The 23,238-nt window shown below is 42.9% G+C and overlaps 1 protein-coding gene across 1 annotated transcript in view; it reads right to left on the reverse strand.

The window, feature by feature from the left end:
- Positions 1-23,238, reverse strand: part of negr1 (neuronal growth regulator 1) — a 143,567-nt gene that overhangs the window by 81,659 nt on the left and 38,670 nt on the right. Inside the window, exon 3 of the mRNA XM_063201719.1 lies at positions 8,903-9,028. Within this exon, the coding sequence (XP_063057789.1) occupies positions 8,903-9,028 (126 nt within the window). The remainder of the gene's footprint in view (positions 1-8,902; positions 9,029-23,238) is intronic.

The following is a 23,238-nucleotide window of genomic DNA, read 5'->3' on the forward strand; positions in this document are numbered from 1 at the left end:
AAGATAATGTACACCCCTGCAATGATACTATAGTCCAAGACAGTCTATAGGGATTATATTTTTGATGTAAGAGCAAAACTCAAATAAAACAACCCACACACGAGTCAGACAAAACCAGATTAGTTGTGGGAATTATGACTTGTTGTTTGGTTCTGACTGAGGGAAAGTACTGTTTTGGCAAGGAGTGCCTGCCACAGGGGTTATTCTGAAATGTCCTTTGTTACCTCCTGCCCTCTTAACAAAAGAATCGCATGCACTAATGGTAATGAATCAGCAAAACTAGGAAATCACCACACACACACACACACTCAAAGATCCCTGCAGTGTTAAAGCGATGCCGAAATGACAGTGGAGTGGCCAAATGTGACAATCACGCCGCAGTTAGTAAATTAACCGACAAACACAGACAACAAAACAACAGAGTGGACCAGGCCAGCTCGCCAAGTCAGATGCGAGCACATCGACAAGACCGAAGTCTCAGCCAACCCAGGTGAAAAAGTGGTTCAATTTAGTACAATAAAAGCACGACTGAAGTGTACTTAGCATGTTAAAAGCGCACTCACACTTTTTGTGCTAAGAAAAAGTATGTTTACAATATGCTTATTTAAAGTGTACTTAAAATTAGATGTAATTAAGTTGCTCTCAAAGAAAGTACACTTTACGAACCATACATAAAGTGCACTTAGAAGATGTTTGGCTAAAGTGTATTTAGAGGAATATACTAATAGTGTTCTAATAGTGAACTTACTAAAAGTGTATTTTTTAATAACATATTGCAATTGCACTTTTTTTAAGTGCACTTTGATTATACTTCACCCAAGTGACTTCGAAGTGTGATTTTCTATAGTGCGCTTTAAAGTAAATCACTTTAACATATTGGAAGTATACTTTTTCTAAGTGCACCATGATTGTGCTTCATCCAAATATATTCAAAGTGTGCTTACACAAAGTGCATTTACCCATCATGCATCATCATGCATGTACCATCATGCAATGCACTTCTTGGAGCTAAATTTCTCAAACAGAAAGCCATTTACCTCTAAGGAATATCTTTGGTTTGCATGAAAATATTACTCATTGTTATATTCTGCATTTATTGTAGGAGTTTTAACATTTTAAAGTGGTACACAAAAAATGGCCATGTTCCCACCGTCATTATGATGGTCACGTATATGTTCTGGTATATATAGGCTCACACTTCCTATGAAAGCATGGTGGGAGGTAAGTTGGATCTAGTTGTTCAAACAAAGAATAGAGGATCACCAAAAGTGATCAACTGCAGGTAGGTGAATGAAATAAAGTGAAATGTGTATCCGAAATCTCTGTAACAATGCAATGATTGTAAATGTCAGTTGTGCTAGGCATGCATACTGTATCACTACTGTAACATGTGGCTGTGTGTAATGTACAAACTCTGAGAACCAGCATGGATTGTAGTATTACATTTATATTATTCGTTGTACTTGGGAGTGTACTGTAAATATACTTCAAGCATACCTGTTATATATTTACAATACTTAATATGATATACTTTTTACATACTTAAAATGTTCCAATGTAGTCCAAAGAAGCATGAAGTTAATATACTTTTATTGTACTTCTAGTAACAATAAAATGTTATAGAAGTGTACTCAAGCACACTATTGATGCCATACGAATGCATGAAAAGCGTGTTTGGAGCATACTTTCAAAAGTATGCTTGTAGTGCACTTAAAGTTGTCCAAACGCGGTGCCAATTTAGCATCCTCAGTGTGCTGCAAGTGTGCTGAAGTACTGCTTTAGTAGTGCTTCAGCGCACTAATAGTGCAATGAAGCGCACTTTAAATCGCCGAAAATAGTACACTTTGTACTAAGTACGGTCAAAAAAAGTACACTTTAAGTATATGGGTTTTTCACCTGGGAAGCCACGTGCTGCCAGGTCTGCCCAGGTCTACGACGGAGCCACATGTCTATCTCCTGTCTGGATTTGGTCCAAAAACGCACAGCACACAGCAGGCTGAAAATGTGCTTATGTTGGAACGAGTAGGTAAATAAATACGAACAGGAAAATATATTAAAAAAATAGGATCTTGCTTGGTCAGAACATCCTCCCAACAATATTACTCGGCATGAAATCTATTTATATCCTTCTTCTTTTTTTTGCAGCTGGTGGCGGGGCATGGGCCTGGATGCGGAGCAAGGTAAACCCCAAGCAAGCACACATACTGATCAGCTCGCTGCGCCTGAGTCAGAGCTAGCTCAGCAGAAGCCACCAATACAATTCCACTGGGGCAATCTGTTAAAGGGATAAGCATGTACTGTAAATGGAAATAGTTGAAATATCTGTGCAGTTGCTAAAAAAACAAAAACAAAAAAAAAACAGTTGGAAGTGACATTGATAGTTCCACGAGGAGGCTGTGGGATTTCAGAGGAGTCCTTGCGTTTTTTTTTTTTTTTTACTTAAACAGAAGAAGGATTTCTCTCAACTTACAAACAACATGTAGCTCGGAGTTGAAACATGTACCATGCATTGCATTGTACGAACTCAAAAGACTAATCATTAAGCAAATGATTACACAATGTAAAAAACATCATATTTTTTTTTACTTATATAGAAGGCAGAGAGAAGGATTTCTCTTAACTTCCAAACAACATGTAGCTCGGAGTTGGAAAATGTACCATGCAGTGCATTGTACAAGCTCAAAAGACTAATCATAAGCAAATGATAACACAATGCAGAAAATATCAACATTACCATTCAATATCTAGACAGCATACTTAACATCTTTAAGCACATCATGGCTGGATTTAAAATAAAATCGTTAAGTAATTTCTGCAGCTGAGCTCTTCATATTGGGCTTTGTTGCTTTCCAGACCGGGCAAGGAAGCTGACAGGGGGGGTCACTTGGCCCAGGCCCAAGGAGAGAGGGGGCCCAGAATTGGATCCTCATTATTACATTGTGTATTGGGTGGGGAGCCCTTTCAGATGTCTTTGTCCCGGGGCCAGCCAAAGCTCTCATTGGCCCTGCAGACAGGGCTTCCTGTCTTATCCATAAAGCAACAGCCAGCTGTACACCACAATTTTTCTCACACCAAGCATGAACGGGCCTTTAATACAATTTGTGGATTTGGTGAAGGCCCAACCCAGTAGGTTACATAAGCAGCCGGCTGTTAAACCCTTCGAAGGCACAGGCTGCAGTCGACTACTGGGGTTTAAAAAAAGAAGGGAAAAAAATCAGCTCTGGCAGCCTCACGCTTGAACGTCAGTATATGGCTTATTAAGAAGACCTTCTAAGCATTGACACGGAAAACACCACTAAAGCTGCAGTGGCACACAGCTGGACAATGCTGCGATGAGGACGGAGGGACAAAACAACATCACAGATCACCCTAAACAAGAGTGCATTGCAATCTAAAACTGCCCAAGGACACGTGACACAGTGAAAGAATATGGTGTCACAGCGTGCTTTCTTTCTTTACGAGAAATCAAGAGGAACTGACTTGTGAAGTGTCTGGGGCACCTATGGTCCGGTGTTGTGTGTATACTGTCTGAAGCCCACTGGTATGTGGCATTGCTTCCATTTCACCCCCCCTGACCCCTTGGTAAACAATCAAAACCTGTGAATCCCGGAAGACTCAACACAACACCGCGGAAAGAGAAAAGAGTTTTGAGCCTGTCGGATGTATGGATTTAAGGAGTCACACAGGGGAACATGAGCTGGAAAAAACCCCCGACTATGGTGTTGAGGTTCTATGTGTTCAGCCAGTGAGATAGTGGTGCCGCGCTGTCATGTGCAATCTTCTAGACAGTCACACAGCAGATCGCTCGGCTCTCGGTGATGGGCTTTAGATTGCAGTCGTTTCAAGCAGCAGGTGAGATCAGAATATACCCCGAGGACTTCTCCGGGAGAAACAGCTGCCCCACCAGCGCGACAAGAAGATGACAACGCCTTAGGTGAGCAAGAGGAAGAGGAAGTGATGTCATGCAGAAAAGGCACCACTTGTAGACATTTTTATTTCAGACACACAGATGCTGCGAACAGATTTGGCCCAGTTCAGGGTGAACGTCCATTAGAACTACTCATGTACGACAGAAGAACATGGATTGGAAGGTGCTCACCATGCCAGGAGTTTCACTACTATGAATCTAAGTTTGATTTACACTAAAGCTTACAATATGTCTGCCTCTGTTTGGTTATATAAGGTACAGTAGGGCCTGAGGAAGGTAACGGAACAATAAGCCCCCCTTAAGCTAGCTAATGAAAGTATCTTCCCACAACGTCCTTGATTACGGCTGATCATTATGTTGCTCTTACAGTAAACTGGAGATTTTGCCCTAGACGCGCCCTGAAGCAAATTAAACAGTATTCCTTGACTGAATCCGAAACTCAACACTCTCAATGAAAGAAGATACAAATAGTGAAAAAAGAGAGGTGCTGTATGCAGGAAAGGCTGGATCCGTGAGAGGAATAAGTTATCAATTTGAATCTACTCATGTGCAGGCTTCACAGAAAATGTAATGCTTATTCTCTTGGCTGAAGAAAGACAACTGCAGCACATATCCTACTGTATTTCCCATGAGGATAATAGAAAGCAGGAATGGAAAAAAAAACAAGCAAATAAGTAAGTAAATACACAAAACAAACAAAATCATTCCATCATTAGCACTGACTTTAAGTTCAAGTTCAAGTTGGTTTTTATTTGTCAATTTCTTTACATGCACTGGTCATACAAAGAATTTGAAATTACATTTCTTGCTTTCCCATGCAGACATAGACTAATCTAGGTAAGGACATAGACAGTATAGACATAGACAGTACTCATACATGGACATAAGACAGTATGGACATAGACAGTGCTTTAGCTGTGTTTAAGTGCAAAAGCTGAGTTAGTTTCAATGAACTGCAGCTTTAACTTGAGGCTGAAGCCATTCCATTAGTGAATATCGGCTGCACCTATGCAGAACTGTTCTATTGTCACTCTGTTTCCTACAGATTGAAAGTCTTTGTAGTACTGATTTATTAAACCTTGTAGTTAGCCTTTGACCTTGCAGTTTTAATTTGCAGCATACATTACCAGGGTAACTCAGCTGAGCTTCATGTTAGCAAGACTAATGGAATGGATCTCTGTCCACAAATTAGCTAAGTTTAGTGACTTGAGCTCGGATTTGGGGTTAACGCTGTTGGTGGAATAGTGCCAAGGAGTGAAACACTGATGACGATCTCCAAAAAGTAAAATAGACTTCTAAGGTTCTATTTGCTGGGTATCCACAAACAGGAGTATAAATAGGGCAATTTAGCAGCTACTTTGTGTAACATAAATAACAAATGGTGCACACTATCATCTTACTCTATTAGGGGGTCTGTATTTTACCTGACGTGATGAATAACTGCTGCTAAGATTCCGCCCTACATTGTTAATGACTATAGTGGCACACTCAGCACCATACTAATTAATTCAAACAGGTAGGACCCACTGTGTCTCAGCAGAAAAAAAACACAAGGCATGCTAGAAACCCCACTCTGGGGTAGCAAGAGCTAAATTAACCCTGGAAAATGACATAACAAACATTCACAGCTCTTTCAAAGGCATACTGCAGACCCTCTGACAGAGAATCTTCAAGCCACAAGTGGCTTTGGATTTAGCAAAAGATCTGCAGCCCAGTGCTGCCAAGTCCAGCAAACGGGTTCCAAATGGACGGCTCTTCTTCATGCCTGGGCTTTAGTCCGCCTGCTTTGACTTCATTATTTATTATCCCTGTTCATTCTTCCACGACTCAGCCCGTGCTTATCAGAAAGATTAGAACTTGGAAAGGAAATTGCCACGCTCTCTAAGACGCCCTTAATGAGCTCCAAATCCCTCATTACACAAAAGGAATGAGTCATGAGCGCTGACCAGCGCTAACATCCTCAAAGGTAAAGATTTTAATGACTCCAAAACAAATCCAAAATTTAATATGGGATCCTGATACCACTTTAAGAAAATATTAAATATAGACCTGCTGTAGTTTCACACTTCTGGGCACTTTATTCAGCCATGGTGTTATTAGTTCTACATTTTGCATATGCGGTAGATAAACGTCATACTGCATACAATACATTTGTTGTCTTCAGTATGTGCACACTGTATGTTATGCTCATCGCATACCGTCACAAACAAAGCAACATTATTGGAGGCAGGATGTGCTTGCCGTGGCATGGCATTTTAGTCAGCAAATTCAAAGGGTCAAAGTTGAATCCCCGGGCTTTGGGTCACAAAGGAACAGCGAATCAAAGCATGTTCTGTGTCTGGGCAAACTATGCACGTTATTTGAAAGGGTTCCGCAGTTCTGCTGTCTGTGCAGTGACGTCAGCAAGACCATCACATAGATTTCTGACCTTGAATGCCAATGAAGTGATTTCGGAGAGAAAATAAAAGCATAAGGATATTTTTGCTGATTTATTCTTGCCTTTATATACAATGGAAAAACAATTGGATTTCAGCATTAATGAGTTGCCTCAAACTGTCATGAAATTACAGAAAGAGAGAAACACAACGAAAAAATGACTTTTATGGAACCATAACCAACTACCAGAAAAAATGCAACCTGCAAAGTCTATTTATTATTTAAAGTTTGTAAAAACACATTGTGTGTGAAATAATTAATCAGCACTGCTGTGGGCATAGAATGAAAACTACTTTCATTTTTTTACACCATGTCTGCATGGCACGCCTGCCTAAAAGTTGTGAGGAAACAACATGAACAACAAACGAATGGGCCAAAAAGAAAAAAGACAAATTCACAAAGGTAGGCCGAGGCAAATTCAGCCCTTGGGAGTAAGGCTTTCAATTTTAACTCTTGTGATTGCTTTTTGACACAGTGGCAATTTGCGTAGGCAAAGTGCTTCTGAGTGAATCCAGTGTGCCGTTAATGTGGCTGTTTTAGTTCAGGCAGCTGTGTGTTTTTTCCTCTCACAGGCTCTCCAACTCAATTGTTTTCTTATGGAATGATGTGGGTGACAAGTAGTTTGACCGTTACAAGAAGCCTTGCTGCATTTCCTGTCCAAATTCGAAAGACCCGTTGCAAGGACTGAAGATTATAACTAAGGGCCCTCCAATTTTTCGTAAGCCTTCCAAATTGCCTCCCATCTGATCAACCCTTGAACCTTTGTCTTTTTCCATAATGCATAGCAACATTGCTTTCAAACAACGGACATAATTCAGCTGTGGTTTAGATATCAGCCGGAAAAGATGGAACAGATTGTGTAACCTAGCAACAATACACAAACCTCAGCGTGTCCAGCAAGTCAAAATCTTAGTGGTCAGACTTCAGAATAACACATCTCAAATGTTGGAGGTAGAAAAGGCTGTGAATAGTGCTCTCAGAGGCTGAGAGAGGATATGGCTTGGTTGGACTGCTATTGCTGCTGACTGAAATGCAGGTGCTGCGGGGACCGCTGCTGCTTTCTCTCTCTCCTCAATGGGCCGTGATATCAATCAATGTGACTGTCTGTCTACTCGTCCTCCATCTCATATGAGGCACTGTGCCAGTACAGAGATCTCCCCCAGTCCTGATAACACGATGGAAATAAAAATCGTAACACTGCCTCCATCTGATGATCAGGTTATCAGTTCAATGGTTCTTCCACAAACAATAACGGCGAGCAGGGAGATTCTAACACCATCTCATAAATGTTATTGACAAAGCTGGGACAATGATAACTCTGTTAGCCAGGACAAGCATATAAAGAACTCAAGCGAAGCAGAGAGCGAGTCAGGGAGGGAGGGAGAGAGGGAGAGCTGTGACTGAAGGGGAGGGAAAAGAGCAAGTGAAAAGGGAGACAGAGGAGAGAGAGCTCTAGGAGAAGGGCCTGGTGTAACCCTTGTCCTTTACATGGCCCCTCTGATGTGTCAAAAGGCACGCCGGCGTGATGACGTTAGCATCTGTGGCTGTTAGCCTGCTTGGCAGCGTGCCTGACTGACATTCCAAGAGGTCACGGGTTCGAATGAAGTGGATCGGATGTGAAAAAACTCCATTGGCGCCGGAGGTTAACTAAATAACAAAGTCCAGGTTACCAGGGAATGTACTGTTAATCCAAAGTTCTTCAACATGACCTAGTGTCTTCTATTTTCTTCTTTTTATTAATCTGTTTTCACCGCCTGCTCGAAGGCATAACAGAGGGCATACTTTTTTTCTGTGCACTCACTGTCCTTTTCAACCAAAAAATACATTATTTTACAATATGCAGTCAGCAGAGGGTTAACAACAATATTACTCCTTGTTTTGGGCCAGACAACACTGTAAAACCTGCTGCATCAACATGTACTGTACAGCAGTCAGACAGAGAATTCTGGCTTCCCTTAGCAGGACACACATTCTCACTGCGGAAAACTTCAATCTCAGCAGCTACTGTAAGCCAAAAGTTTCCCTCCATATTGTGAATGAAGTAAACATGAGGTAAACAAGTCCACACAAGAATTTCTTTAAAAGTTTTCACAATAAATCGTTTGTTATGCCATATACTGTACAGTAGAGTGGTATGTATATGCTTACCATGGCTTGTGGGAGAGAGGTACAATCCCGAAAGCATCAGACCAAGGGACACACGATAAAACCCCAATGTATCCCCCAGCCCACAAAAAAGATGAGAAAATGAATAAATAAAGCCATGTCGGCATTATTTATATGTTTAGCAAAGCATCTGCAACAGTGCGAAGAAAATAGCTTTTTCTCTTTTTCTCAAGTTTAAGTTGTCTAGGCGTTGGGGAGGAGGAGAGGATCTGGGTCTTCAGCTGCTATTTTACTAATGGTAGCGATGTCGCTGAGCCTGTGTGGAGCTGGGCGACTCATTCAGCACCCAACAGCCTCGGGCCTGTTCTTTTAATCTGCTCTTTTTTCCCCGGCGATGGTTAGAAAGATAAACGAGTGTTTGTTTGGACTTACCTAATGGAGTGATGTGTCTCCAGGAGATGGTGGGCTCCGGCTTGCCAGTGGCTGTGCAGATCAGCGAAATATTGCTGCCTTCGTTTACCGTTATATCAGATGATATGTCGTGTATCTTGGGAGGAACTGCAGGAAGAGAGAAGAGCAGAGAGATACAGAGAGAAAGAGTAAGAGAAAAAAGGGGTGGAGGGGGGTTGTTTTAGCAAGATAAAAAAAATCCAAACTAATGGAATCCGACCATGCTGACTTTGCAATCTACTGTATGAGTCGGAGAGATTTCAGGAGAAGACAGGATGTTTCTTCAACTGCATCGCACTGAACAAGAGTACCTCTGACTATTGAACACACATTTTGAAATACATACCAAACAAATCACACTGCGTAAGCTAGGACTATGTTACTGAAAAATTGGGAAGCATTGCTTCGGTGAACCTATTTTGTAAGCACACATACTGAGAAGAATATATGATTTTCAATTTGAATAATTGAACTTGATTCAATACAAGACTGCTCATTATTCTGTAAAAGAGGCACATACATGCAAATTTTGCCAAAGTGTTCATTATTACGATTTCTGTTACACCATAATCCAGTCCTTTTAAATGAATATTTCTTTGCTATGAATCTTAGATTTGTATGCTCATGAAGAGGGGTCAATTATCCATGTCCATATGTCATCTTAAGTTATACTACTTTACCTAAGTATGGACAAATTACAGCACCAAATTGATCATGTTCTGCTTGCTATGGCATGATAAACTCACATCAGTTGGGTATTGTATTCTCACAACGTTTTCTTACACTGTAGACCATCAAGCACAGTCTTTTATTGTTGCCAAAAATAAAGACATTAATTGCCGATAAAAAAATTGACCACACTTTTCTTGGCGCCACCGGTGTCATAGGTATGACATAACAGTGCCATAACGTGTGTCATAAACATTATGTTCATGTTATAAACGCTTTAGTACTGTTGCCATTAAGTGACATTCAGTTATGATATAGACAACCCTAACAATGTCCACCTTTCACAACCATAAAACGTTTATGACATTGATATGACTGTCATGGTACTGTTTTGACACTATTATGACACTGTCATATCATGCATATGACACCGGCATCAAGTAAAGTGTAACCAAAACAATTTCACTATCAACACACAAAAATAAAGTCATGAAGTTCACAGCTGCCACTGCCCTAGCAGCTGTTAGCTGTTGATGCACGCACAACACATGCACGCACGCACACACCAACATTTGTGCCATTTTCGATTTCCCCATGAACTTTTGTCAGTTATGGTTCAGCTTTTATCAGAACATGCCATTAATATGTTCCTACCTGCTCTAGCATTACAATGTACTTAACCATTACTGCCTTGCCATCATCTGCAGTAGTTTTTCCCCTTGGGGTACATGGGTAGCAGCATGAGTGGCAGCAGGAATTGGCCTGTATTTTTTGTTTTACTGTGGTGTAAAGTGCAGGTGCACTTGAGCTTTTACTGCGAGGCCTTCAGGTGGCTATGTACCCTGTGTGAAAGTGCAATTGTTATTTATTGATCCATTGTTATGGAGTGTGAATTGTCAGTGGTTGCTACATAGGCCTACCTTATTGTTTTATATGTTTTGTCTCTGCATGTTGCCGAAATAAACTGCTCACTGTTTTGACAAGCTCTACTCTTTTTCCATGACACAGTCAAGAGCTATTAGGAGGAGTGGAGCAAAACGATACCCAATTGGAGCTTATCACACTTATCGGGTGTTGACAGGACGAGAAACCCTACACCATCGCCAAGGCTGATAGAGCCAGCTTAGCTTGCGCAGAAGGCTTTGATCAGAGCTGAAAGGGGGGTTGCAGCCAGGCATCCTATGTGTGTTCACACAATAGCTCTGTGTAGCTCGTGTCTGGTCCACATCCGAGCTGGATCTAGTCCCTTTTCTCCCTTCTCGTCTGCTATCTGTCAGTGCCATTATTGTTTGCCATGAACACGTCTCATAGTGAATGCAGGAGACAGCTATAAGTGTAGCTTTCCATGTCTCTCTACCCTATTGATGGTGACTGTCGAAAGAAAGAAAAAAAACTCCAAGACTGAATAAGTTGCAGTGAGGCAAATAAAGGAACAAAAAATCAGACTACTTGACACTGACAAAATGCTGATTATGGGAGAATGTTTTAGTCACAGTGCCACTCAAAAGTGACAACGTGTCTTCTGGGGGAAGCCTGCTGTGCTGATGACAAGGTGCTGCTGAGTGAACCAACGTTCAATCACAATCAGGTATTCTGCAGGAGACCCAAAGAGCTGCCTATGAGACCTCGAGTGATCTGAAAGGGACCTGTCCCCTCCCTGCTATTTTCTTCTATTCAGCTAGTGTCAGTTCCTTCCTCGACCTGCTGGGTCTTTCAGTCAACCAGAATTTGTTTCTTTTTTTTAGGCTGCTAAAATATTCTCTGGTTTTCATGGTGCTTTGGCTGCTTTTGGCAGTCTATGCTTTTTTTCTCGGAGAATTCAGGCTTTGCATTGTGGTGTTTTGCTGTGGTAGTTTTGTTTTTGATGTGCACACAGCGTGCAATATACATGTTGTGCATGTTTGCGTGTTTTGTGCATGTCCCTCTGCACTTGCTCCTATGCCTCCTATAGTCTCTTCCTCCTTGTACTGTAAGAACATGTGCTCTCAAAATGGGCCAAAGGTTCAAGACACTCAGCAGGACAAATATCTGCATCCTATTGTGCTCCAACATTGCCATCCGCCTGATCATTCTTCCCACACACAGACCATTCTTCTACATACATGTAGCATGAAACATAGCATCAATAATTCCAGCTAGAAGATGGTATGCATGGCGTGAGAGTATAAAAACAGTGTAGCAGTGAGCATGTATAACAATATGTAACACACAAGTGCACACACACATACACACACATACACACACACGCACGCACGCACGCACGCACGCACGCACGCACGCACGCACGCACGCGCACACGCACACACACACACACACACACACACACACACACACACACACACACACACACACACACACACACACACACACACACGCTTCCTTGCTGTGCATGCTTGCTGTGAGCCTTAAATTACGCACACAACCGTGTGCAACCAAGTGCACATACTTGCTTCAGAACGATCAGAGCACAACGCACGATACTGGAGGTTTCATGTGGGGGGCAGATGCCCAACGGGGTTCTCATTAATATTTTCCATCATTTTTTTTACTCTGTTGTTACCTCAACATGGAAGTTCAGAAGAGCCCCCCCTCACGGTTCTGCCAGTATTGCACTGTACGCATGCGCCTGCGTATGTTGTGTCTGATGCTCTACCGCACGCAAAATTGACATGAAATTCGGATGGCAATGCATTCGTGCATGAAAAGTGTCCCCACCAACCCCCTCGGCCTTACAGTTTTTTTCAATTGCTAACAAGCGCTTACCCATACTTTGGATACTTTTTCTAAACTCTTAACACAGACTACCACCTAAAAAACACAATTGGCCAAACTGTTCATTTTCTTCTCAAAAGCACACTCTGTTAAATATACACAAAGAATTGTATTCATTGACTGCTAATTGTGTGAAAAAGGCATGTAATGTGTCAACTGTATGGCAATGGAAAGCCCTTGGTGTGCTAACTGTATTAAGAGTTTTGCAAATGTCGCTGAGGTTTGGACAAAAGCTTGTTAGCAATTGAAAAAAACTGTAATGTGTACAGGAGACAGCAGAGTGGATAAGTTTGACACAACATCCATTAAATAAGTCTTACAGCTGACACTGGTGCCATGCCAGACAAGTCGTGATATACAGGCCCTTTTCCAAGTAATAACATCCTCTTCCATCTCATCACTTGGGCATTAGCCCAGAAAAAAGGGAACAATATTTATTCAAATCCATAACTTATCTCATGGAGGCTTTTATGTCTTGTTTGTTTTTGTGTTTTGGAGCCAGCAGAAGCAGACTTATTGCCTAGCATCTGAACAGATGAAAGTCCTCATTTTGACCTGAGGTTGGTGCGTTAGCAGGTTGTGGTGTGATTTGGTGTTGAGGTGTTCCCCATGTCTGTAGTCGAAACAGATGTGTGTGATCGGAATACTAAACAACTCATGGATAGGCTCCCAGGAAACACAAAAACCTGGAGGACATCCGTAGAAAGTAAGTAAATCTCTAAGGACCATAGGACAGGGAAATGGACCGGACCAATTTAAAGGGGGAAAAACACTGTGGTTTACTGCGAGGCAGAGAAGACAGCTTCAGGAAATAGCATGCTATTCTACTCAATATGCACAGGCTGTAATAGCTTTGGGTCAACAGCAGTGAAAGAACAAGCTTCTGGTCTTCAACTGAGCATATAATGATGGCAACGGTTATTTAATCTGTAACCTCTGAATTCATTATTGTTTTTTTAAGGGTTGTTGTTGTTCCTACTGAGTGTTGTGGTTGCTGTTGTCTTTGTCTGAGTCTCCGTCAAGGTCGCCTATCTATTTCACACTTTTTATTTTGTGATAATACGAGATGTCTTTGCCATTTTGTGTCGGTTTTGTGACTGGTATGTTTTCATATATGAAAAAAATGAATTGCATTTGCTGCCTCTTCTAAGCCTTGACAAAAAATATATATATTTCTCAACACGCCTAACCACGTTAAAAACTGTTGTAATAATAACATTTCGACTCCCAATTATCCACTTCTCAAGCGATGGATATGCTGGCTTGAAATGTGACAACAATGTCAACAAGTTAACAGGCGGACTATATAAATCTTGCCCTGGCGAGCTGGACTGGTTTACTCTGTTGTTTCCTTTTGTGGGTTAATTTACTAACTGCGGCGTGATTGTCACGTTTGCCCACTCGGCTGTAATTTCGGCATCGCTTCAGCCCTGCAGGCATCTCTGTGTGTGTGTGATTGTATACTATTGTGTGTGTGTGTGTGTGTTTGTGTGTGCGTGCATGTGTGTGTGTGCGTTTTGTGTGTGCGTGCGTGCATGTGTTTGTGGATATGTGTTTGTGTGCGTGTGTGGGTGTGTGTGTGGAGTGGGGTGGAAGCTACAGAGAGAGAGAGAGAGAGAGAGAGAGAGAGAGAGAGAGAGAGAGAGAGAGAGAGAGAGAGAGAGAGAGAGAGAGGGAGCGAGAGAGAGAGAGAGCAAGAAGGGGGAATAGAGAGATGGGCTGTAGTGTTATGTGTGTTCCCCGGCCCTGGGATGAATAAATAGCCAGCTAATGACGCCACCTTGAATTACTGAAACGCTTACAGCTGCACTATTAGAATGCAGAGGTTCCCAGTTGCAAAGTGGAATACACAGCTCGTCTTTATATAAATTCTGACAGCCACTCGGAGGCTGACTGCTGCCAGGAAAATTGCTAGATCCCATTACTTCACACCTACTACTGCTAGCCCCATATTCCAATTATGGAGGTGAGGCCAGTCACACGTCTTCCTGTCACCCACACGCCGCGTCCTGGTTATGGTGTAGTGGCAGAGAGCGGTGTGAGGGGGGCACCACCACAGAAAAGGAGGCTTTCTCCCCTTCCTCTCCTTCTTCCTTCTTTCTTCCCCAGGGCCGCATTAAGATGGCCTGAGGCCCCTGGGCTACAAGTTGATGTGGGGCCCCTCGGAAAGTAAATTTTGTGACAAATTTACACGGACAGTGTCATAATTACATGCTAGGAATTAGGGACAACGCGTCTACCAACTGTACTCAACATGACAGATGAATATTTCAATATTGCATCTTGTCATAATTCTGCAATCTCTCACTTTTGACCAATCTGGGGCCCCATGGCAGGTGGGGGGCCCCTAGGCTGCAGCCATATCTAGACTGTGCATTAATCCAGCCCTGCCCCCCCCCCCTGCACTCATCTCTGGTGGTGAGGAGTACATAATCTCCGCTGCAGGGCAACACTCAGGCTTGCATGAAAGAGAAACACGCCCCCCCCCCCCACCAAAAAAAAAATCTCAATTGCAAAAGAAGCTATTTTTTTTTCTTCACGTCATGTCCATCGATTTCTATCGCAAAGTGGTTGTGTGATGCTTGGTTTTGTCGGACGGAGCAGAACTGGCCTGTCATGTGGTTTCAAACAGGGCTTGGATTAAAACCAGATCAGCAGCACGTTCCCTTCCCATCCTCCTCCTCCCCAATGCTATCTGGACCGGTGCCCTGGACGGACTGCATGTGCACAGCTGAGAGGGAAGAAAGTGAATTCTTACAAACAGCTTTTCGGCTGAACTGCTTAGCCCGGATCAGCGGCTGCCCCTGACCGACTGGCTGACCCCGGATTGTTGTTGAGCCATGCACGTTCAACAGCCCCCCCTGGGACATTATGCAGCCGCTGCCATTTGTCTCTTGTGCCAGTGACAATCAAAGGGTAAAGAAGAGTCAATTAATATCCCAGCACTGAAAGTGGAAATGAAATGAACCAAGTGCTATTATACGGGAGGAGCAGCATTCTTCCTCTTTGGGCCCTGCCGTGGCCTAACGGTAGGGCACTGGGTTACTCTGCTGGCGACCCGGGTTCCGGATTCCGGCCGAGGTCATTTGCCAGTCCTTCCCCCGTCTCTCTCTCCCCACTCGTTTCCTGTCCCTCTCTCACTATCCTGTCACAAATAAAGGCATAAAAAGCCCAAAAAGATATATTAAAAAAATAAAATAAACAAATACCTACTTTGTTTCACCAGGAACATTTGAAGGTAGCTTACAGACTGTTACAGTTTTGGAGATGCACTGTAGCTGTGTTTTTATCTTTAAAAAAAAAAAATCTCCCTGTGTGGTTCTGGCTAACCTTGTGTGAGAATTTGCCTGGTCCTCAAAGTTTTGCGAGCCAAGTCTCGAGTGTCTGTTAAGATTTTTATATTCCACTTCTCATATAAAACAGACGCTTGTACGGTAGGGATGGGAAGGAGTTTGCAAACTAGTGTGGGGGAGGAGAGGTGAGGTCCTGCGCCTCTTGGCAGAGCTGCGATGATGAAAGCCCATCATGATGGGCAATCCCTCTGCAATCTCGCCAGACGTTCCTGGGATAAATATTTGTCCTGGAGGACTTTTCAAGATGGTGCTCAGTTGGCTGACATGAGAGCGGGTGTACTGTAGTAGGCTACCACTGATGAAGACAGGGGCGCCAAGGGAGAGAGAGACCTGCGGTTTTGGCACACAATCGTCTGCACTGACTGCCTTTTGGACAAAATAGGAATACAAATGAAATGCTTGTAGCCTATTTCAGACAAAAAGGCTTGTATTTCAGGGAAGAATACACAAGAAACATGTGACTACCACATCAAACCAAAGTTGAATGCGTTCTTCAGTGGTTTCTCTTGCTTTTTAAATCAATCCTCAGTCCTTTTTATACGGAAGTACATTTTCATTTGACATATGCTAGTGGCCTGAAAAGCAACAATAGTTCGCTGAGAAGACCTGTAATAGCGCATGAGTAAACATCAACAACGACTACTTTTGCAGGTGTTGATAAAATCATTCCCCATGCCGAGCTCATAATATACAACTCACTTAAGAGCATTTATTCAGTCAACTCCGAGAGATTTTGAATTCCCCATGCGAGCAGCAGTCCATGAAAAAAACAAACCAACTTAAATCCCTTAATTAGGTGTCAGACATGGAAACAAACCACACAAACTGACAGACTGTTTTGCCCAATGGAATTATCCCTTTCCGCTCTGCCACCACTTATTCTGCAGGTAAGCACAACGCCACATGAGCTCCGCTGCTCCCTTGACAAACTCCTAACTCCACATTTTTTACTTTTCCCGTTTGTTTTCTTCTTTTCCCGCTGCTGTCGTGGGGGAGGGGGAGGGGTAGGTAGTCTGACTCGAAACACACGCAAGACAATGTTGTCATGCGGAGGTGTAGGCTGTGGATATACTAATGAGAGAGAATTAACATATCTAAAATAATTGGCTCCTTCCAGTATGGTTGTTCGTCAGACACGCAACCTTGTGTAGGGAAAAGGCAAACAATGGAGGCGAGCCTAGCGCTAGTATCTCTGGAGGAGAACATTCCCATTGATGTCGGCATTCAAAAGGGAAAAGACTTACTGATGTTCAGCATGCATGACGGCCTTTGATCTGAACTGAACAAAAGGTGAATCAGTACACCCCCCACCACCACCACCACCACATTTGGAAGGAATCCTTTTTTTTTCAATTTTCATGCAGCAAGTTTGTCTCAGGAAATGATTGTTGTCAAACCATGTCACAATCTGGGTGTATGTGAGTTGTTTTTCCATGGTGTAATAGGAAAATATTTCCCACACAAAACATCTATAGTCTATTACTATGTCTGCACTGGATGAGATCAAAATCTTGTCATCTTTTCGTAAAAATATACACAACAGTTTAGTTGCTGTTTGTATATAGAATATGCAAACTTTAAATTACAAAATGGTTTTAAGTTGTCACTGAGAGAATAATGTTAAATTCCTGATATCAGTGGCAATACCAGTAAAGGCAGAAAATGTGCATTTTAAAATGTAACTCACAGCGAACCAACTATGCTTCCTGCATGGCATGCCCGAATAATGTACTTTAGATTTCTTTACAGCACAAATGTTAGTCCTTATACACATAAACATACATTGTCAAATACACTGCAACTGGTCACCTTTTTTATGACTTACTACCTATATTTAAATCCTAAGTAAACTTCCATTTAACTCACTCAGGCTATTGAGTGACATCGCAGTGTAGTTGACATCCATTTATGGCTATAAAAGGCGGGAAGCCGTTTAAAGATGGGTGAACACTGGTCGTGATACAAACACTTCTTTAAAAACTCCACTGAGAGGCAATTAATCAAAAAATATGAAAGCTTAACAGTGCATGTAATTTTAAGATAAGATATCACACCATTATGGAAATGACTCCTAATTTGTTTATGGTAATCATCCATTGCTCACCATGATCCTGAGCATTTGCATGAAACCCTGTCTGAGACTGCCAGTCTTAAATACATGGTCTTTTGCTTTCAGACGGACACCGTGTGGCATGCTGCTAAAAGCAAACTATGGACAAATGAGACAGGTAGCTAAAGATGCATCAGCACGTTGTTGACAACAAAAAGGAAAAGAAACAAACACACTGATGACAAAACAGGAAGCTTTAGCCGTGATTGATCAGCAAGGCTTGTCACGGATTACTGAGCGTCATGTTAATTATGGCCAACCACTTCATTACATAATCAGGAACTGAACTTACCATACATCGTAGATGCCCACTCTCTGACTGAGGGCCTTTCCCATTACTAATCTCTACACCTTCCCCATGCCCCTCGTGCTTTCCAACAAAGCTGTAAGGTGTAGGGCTTGAAACGCAACCGCTATTGGGATACCCCTCAACAATCATGGAATGACACTCACAGCTGTCACTAATTCCATGCATTAGGTTGACGTTAAAAGCTATTTTTTTCATGTGCGTTTCACGGAGAAAAGGGCCATCACACATTAGGTAAATGTTAAACTTAGTACAATGGAATAATTATTACCACTTTAAAACCGTCAATTGCGGTGAAAATACTTAAACTTGTGTGCTGTTGTGGGTGCCGCTGCTTGCCGCCAATTTTTAAACGAATTTGCAATGCATTCAGGGAAACCTGTCGTAGCCCTCCGTCATGGAGTCTGGTGTTGGAAAATCTCCGCACGGAGGGGTGGAAAGCCCCTCGCCGTACCCCTACCCATCTGTCTGAACGAGAATCGGGATGCCACTACCCCTACACGTGGACGCGCAAAACGGAGGCAAAGGGGAAAGGCGTAGGGCTAAGGGGTGTAATGGGATTCACCGTGAGTGTGTGCGAGTGTATGCGTGCAAACCTGCGTGTGCGCGTGTGTGTGCGTGTGCGTGTGCGTGTACGTGTGCGCGCGCGTGGATACGTGTGTGTGCATGTGCGTGCTCCTGCATGTGTGTCATGATAGAAGAGAGCAGCCCGCCGGCTTACAACTCAAAGGCAGTGAGAGCCCAGGGCTGTGTGGAGTAGCAGTGAGGTTCGCTACTGTATGTTGCTGTGCGGGGTGTTGCCATGAGGCTGTGTGGCGGGGCAGTGCAGGGTGTTGGCGTGCCGTGAGGTTTGAGGGATGGTAATGATGCCTGCGACTCCTGGACTGCTCCCATTATGCCATCTGCTATTCTGTCTCTTAGTATAACCGCGCCACGTGTCAGAGCTCAGGACTACAGAGCTAGCCGTCAACGAAACACAATTACTCTCCAATCCAGTTTCCAAGGCTAACTCTTTTATCCAGGGCGATAAACAAAAGCAATGCTGTTTCAAAGAAAAGAAAAACAGCAACTTTATGGAAAATGGTATTTGGATATATGTGTGCGCCGGGGTATGGTCCCATGTTCCAATGCAATTATGTTTCAAAGTAGAGCACAACACGCTTCCAACAAATGTAAATCAGCAGTTACTGTACTGAATCGGGATCTTACCTTGTAACTCAAATTGTGCTCAAGTTTAGAATGATTTACTGTAATCGTTCACGGTCTTTCACAGTCTTGATTAGTGCTGTGACGATATTGAATCGAATCATAATTAATCATGATACGCGGTCACAATACTGAATCGCGATGCAAGGCCGCAGTATCGTGTTGTGTCCTTTCAAAGTTCTACTCTTTAGTCTAGAAAGCAACCACATGTTAATACTGTATGTGTTTTGAAACCTATTCTTCTTATTTTAAGCTATCACAGTTTTTATTTATATTTATATTTTATAATGTTAGCAAAGGTGAAAATATTAAATGAATTAAGTAAATATCATGCATCACAATAATACATGTATTACAATGCATCCTGATAGTATCGCATCATGGCATCGTGGTGTATCGTGATGCAGATCGAATCGTGAACCCCTTGCCAATACCCACCCCTAGTCTTTATATACAACGTTGAATGATGCCGCATTAAAAAAAGTTTACTGACACTGTGACTGCATGGGACACTTATCAGAACTGCAACAAAAACAAAAGACTCAAACATAGACAGACGTTCACCTCCAGGTTGCACTCCTCGATAGGGGGGCAATGTGCCATAAATACAGACCATGTCATGGTGGCCCAAGTCCATTCTAAGCCCCGGTGGCCATTACGGAAAACAAATAGCCGTCCGTTGCATTACCGGCAAAAAACACTGATTGTTCTTTGAACATCTCTTTTCACCAGTTCCCCACCTAGAAGTATGACAGATAGCGCAGTCTGCTCAGCGAAAAAGCAAGGTTTTAGTCGCCGCATGGACTGACTGGGCGATTGCTGAGAGAAAAATGTAGGGGTCTGTGTATGTGCGCGGACGGAGCGCGTGTGCCTGTGTGTGAGCGTGCAGCGGTGGGTGGGTGGGTGTGTGGGCCGCTTTCTGCTGATGGCTGTAGGAGAGGACAAGCTGAGGCATTCCTTGTTCAAGCACAGAATTGATGGGGAAAATAGCTAACATGACTAAGCTCAGCGGTGAAGTGGCTAAAAGCATGCATAGCTCCTGAATGGCCAATAGTTCTTTTTTACGTAAAGTGGATATATTCAGCCAATAGCACACAGTCGCACAAACACACAAACAGAAGCGAGAGGCAATGTTTGATCAAAGCCCACAAAAAATGGGCAAAACGTTTGAACTAATTAAAAGCAATTGAACTCTTAAACCAGTCACTTATTAGGCTATGTGCACAAAAACATCTCCCTTTTCATCTTTTTATAAACACAGAGAAAAAAGGAAGATGTACTGTACAGTGATACTGTTCCGATGAAACAAAAAAGGATCTAGACAGAAACAAAACAGCAAAACAAAGCTGAGGTATTGTAAAACAGACAGATTTTCACAGATGCCCGCCTGCTTTTGAGTGCAGCAGCGGGTTCACACCCAGAGAGTGATGCATGATGGGGGGATAGGCCAGTAGTGGAGGGGGCCGGTGATATTTTTATGCCCAATTAGGGGCGTGATGTGTTGTGAAGGTTGCCTGCGCCGAAATCATTTTCCAACCTTTTACCGACAGCATGGAGCCACAACCTGCAAAATGTTACGCCACAAAACCGCCCCAGCAACAGCAATTTAGGTGAAAATGGTCCCAATGTTGGACATCTTTCTCAGGCAAAACAATAAGACTAAATTTGTGCTTATTTGGACCAATTATTTGCCATCAGCAGGTGCCAAAACAGGTTTTTGCACCTTGTTTATAAGAGCAACATTACTCTTGGTTTATTTTTCTGAAGGATGAGTGAGCATTTAAATAAACGTCACGGATAAGCTCTTTCTTTCTTCATTATCCGTCTCCAGTCAATGTTCCTTTGGCTATTGTGCCGGTGTGATTTTTCGCTAATCAATGACACAGACTTTTGATGAAAAGCTTACACTGACCCCGCCATGAACACAACACCACATTAGTCTACTACAACCTTGATGCCAGTTATTCTGGTGAAAAAAAGCACAGAGCCCTGTCCTACTTATGTCCAATTTATTTCAGTTATAAATAAGGTAAGATGATCTGCCAGGGCAAGGGAATAACTTAAAACTGTCAAAGGCAAGAGCCAACCAGGGGGAGCATGGGGAATGGGGGAAAGGGGAAAAGAACGCTGTGTGGTGGACTACTGATGCCTTTTTTCCCCCCTTGATTCAGCTTTTAGTCCAGCTTGCCGGCGCTCTTTCTCTTTTTTTTCCTGCAAAGTGTGTGTGGTACATGGCAATTTGTAAGCGCGCAGGTCAGTCTTGATTGAGACAGATGACAGGCTGTCTGCACAGCACTCTTCACGGGTAATGAGTGTGGCGAGTCAGTCATCACTGGGTCACCTCCTTCCAAAAAAAAAAAAAACACAACAGAAACAAAACACACACACACAAAGAAAACAAATACCATGGCAAGAAATGGGAAATGTTGAGTGTCTGACATTTTTGAGCGTGCTGTTTTATCTTCGGAACAATCTTCGTGATTAGCTGGCACGGTGAACACCAACACTTGTTTGCAAGCATAAACAATGCATGGATAAGTGCCTCATTTTCTCTGGCTCTGCCCTGTGAAAGCAACAGCGGCTTCCTCCAACATCTAGAAACTATGCATTACCAAACGTCTTAAAAGCCACGGTGTTTCACCTAAGCAGTTATCATGACATGGTTGCGAGCCGCAACTTGCGACATGTCAACATCAAGACCCTGACCAATGGAAAAAAAAATCCTATCCGATTCCAACGACACATTTTGCATTTGGAAGCCACTGTATTACTCTGCTCAAGGTTGTACAGCATTTATGTACTAGACTGGGCACTTTGTGCAAGTTATTCTGAGAATCTGTGTCGCCAAATCAAAGTACAGTGGGCCTACTTCTAAAGAGTTGGACAATACTTAGCCTACAACATATTTTGGTGATTATGACCGATTCTGTAATAATCTATGTATATAATTATAAACACTCCTACCCCCCGCTGCTAACAAAGGTGCTTACCAATCCCTGTCTTTTGTTATTAGCAGATTGAGCCTCTAGGGACAATACCATATAAAAAGTCTCTGACCTTTGGCTTGCTAATTTTAATTAGCTATAGCTGACAGCAGCAAATTTGCAAGCGGAGATTGTGTAATAATGGAGCACAACCGCACAGGTTAACACACACATGTGGAACACGCACGCGCATACACACACACACGCACACACACACACACACACACACACACACACACACACACACACACACACACACACACACACACACACACACACACACACACACACACACGCACACACGCACACACACACACACACACACACACACACACGCACACACACACACACGCACACACACACACACGCACACACAGCGCCGAGGGGAGTGTGGCCTGCTCAAGGCTAAACTAAAGATTTTTTTAATGATTGATAATGTGAAACTTACCACTCACAATCTCTGATAATTGTATGCTTACATTCGTACTCATGTCCTCAGCTGCAGTGACCGAATATGAGATCTGAATCAGTGAAGGCACAAAGATCAACTGTTTGAACTCAATACACTTTTGGTGGCATGCAGCAGTAGCTGTATTGTAGGTGGGGTTGAAGGTGGAAATCAATGAATGCCAATGGCCAAAGCTCTCCCTCTGGGATCGTGACTGATATAACATCACGGCCAATGGCTGCAGGATAAGGCAGCCGATTCACTTCACATGGGATGTATCTGTTCACTCTGTTGTTGACAGATAACTTTTTTTTTTCAGATTTGTTTTGGTCTTTTACGAATTTATTTGACAGGATAGACTGAGAGGTGGATAGGAAGCGAATGGGGATAGAGACAGGGAGACAGGCAAATGACCCGGGCTGGGAATCGAACCTGGGTCGGCCGCATGGCAGACGAGTGCCCTACCGGT

The sequence above is a fragment of the Engraulis encrasicolus genome, chromosome 6 (genome assembly GCF_034702125.1).
Source record: "Engraulis encrasicolus isolate BLACKSEA-1 chromosome 6, IST_EnEncr_1.0, whole genome shotgun sequence".
Lineage (NCBI taxonomy): Eukaryota > Metazoa > Chordata > Actinopteri > Clupeiformes > Engraulidae > Engraulis > Engraulis encrasicolus.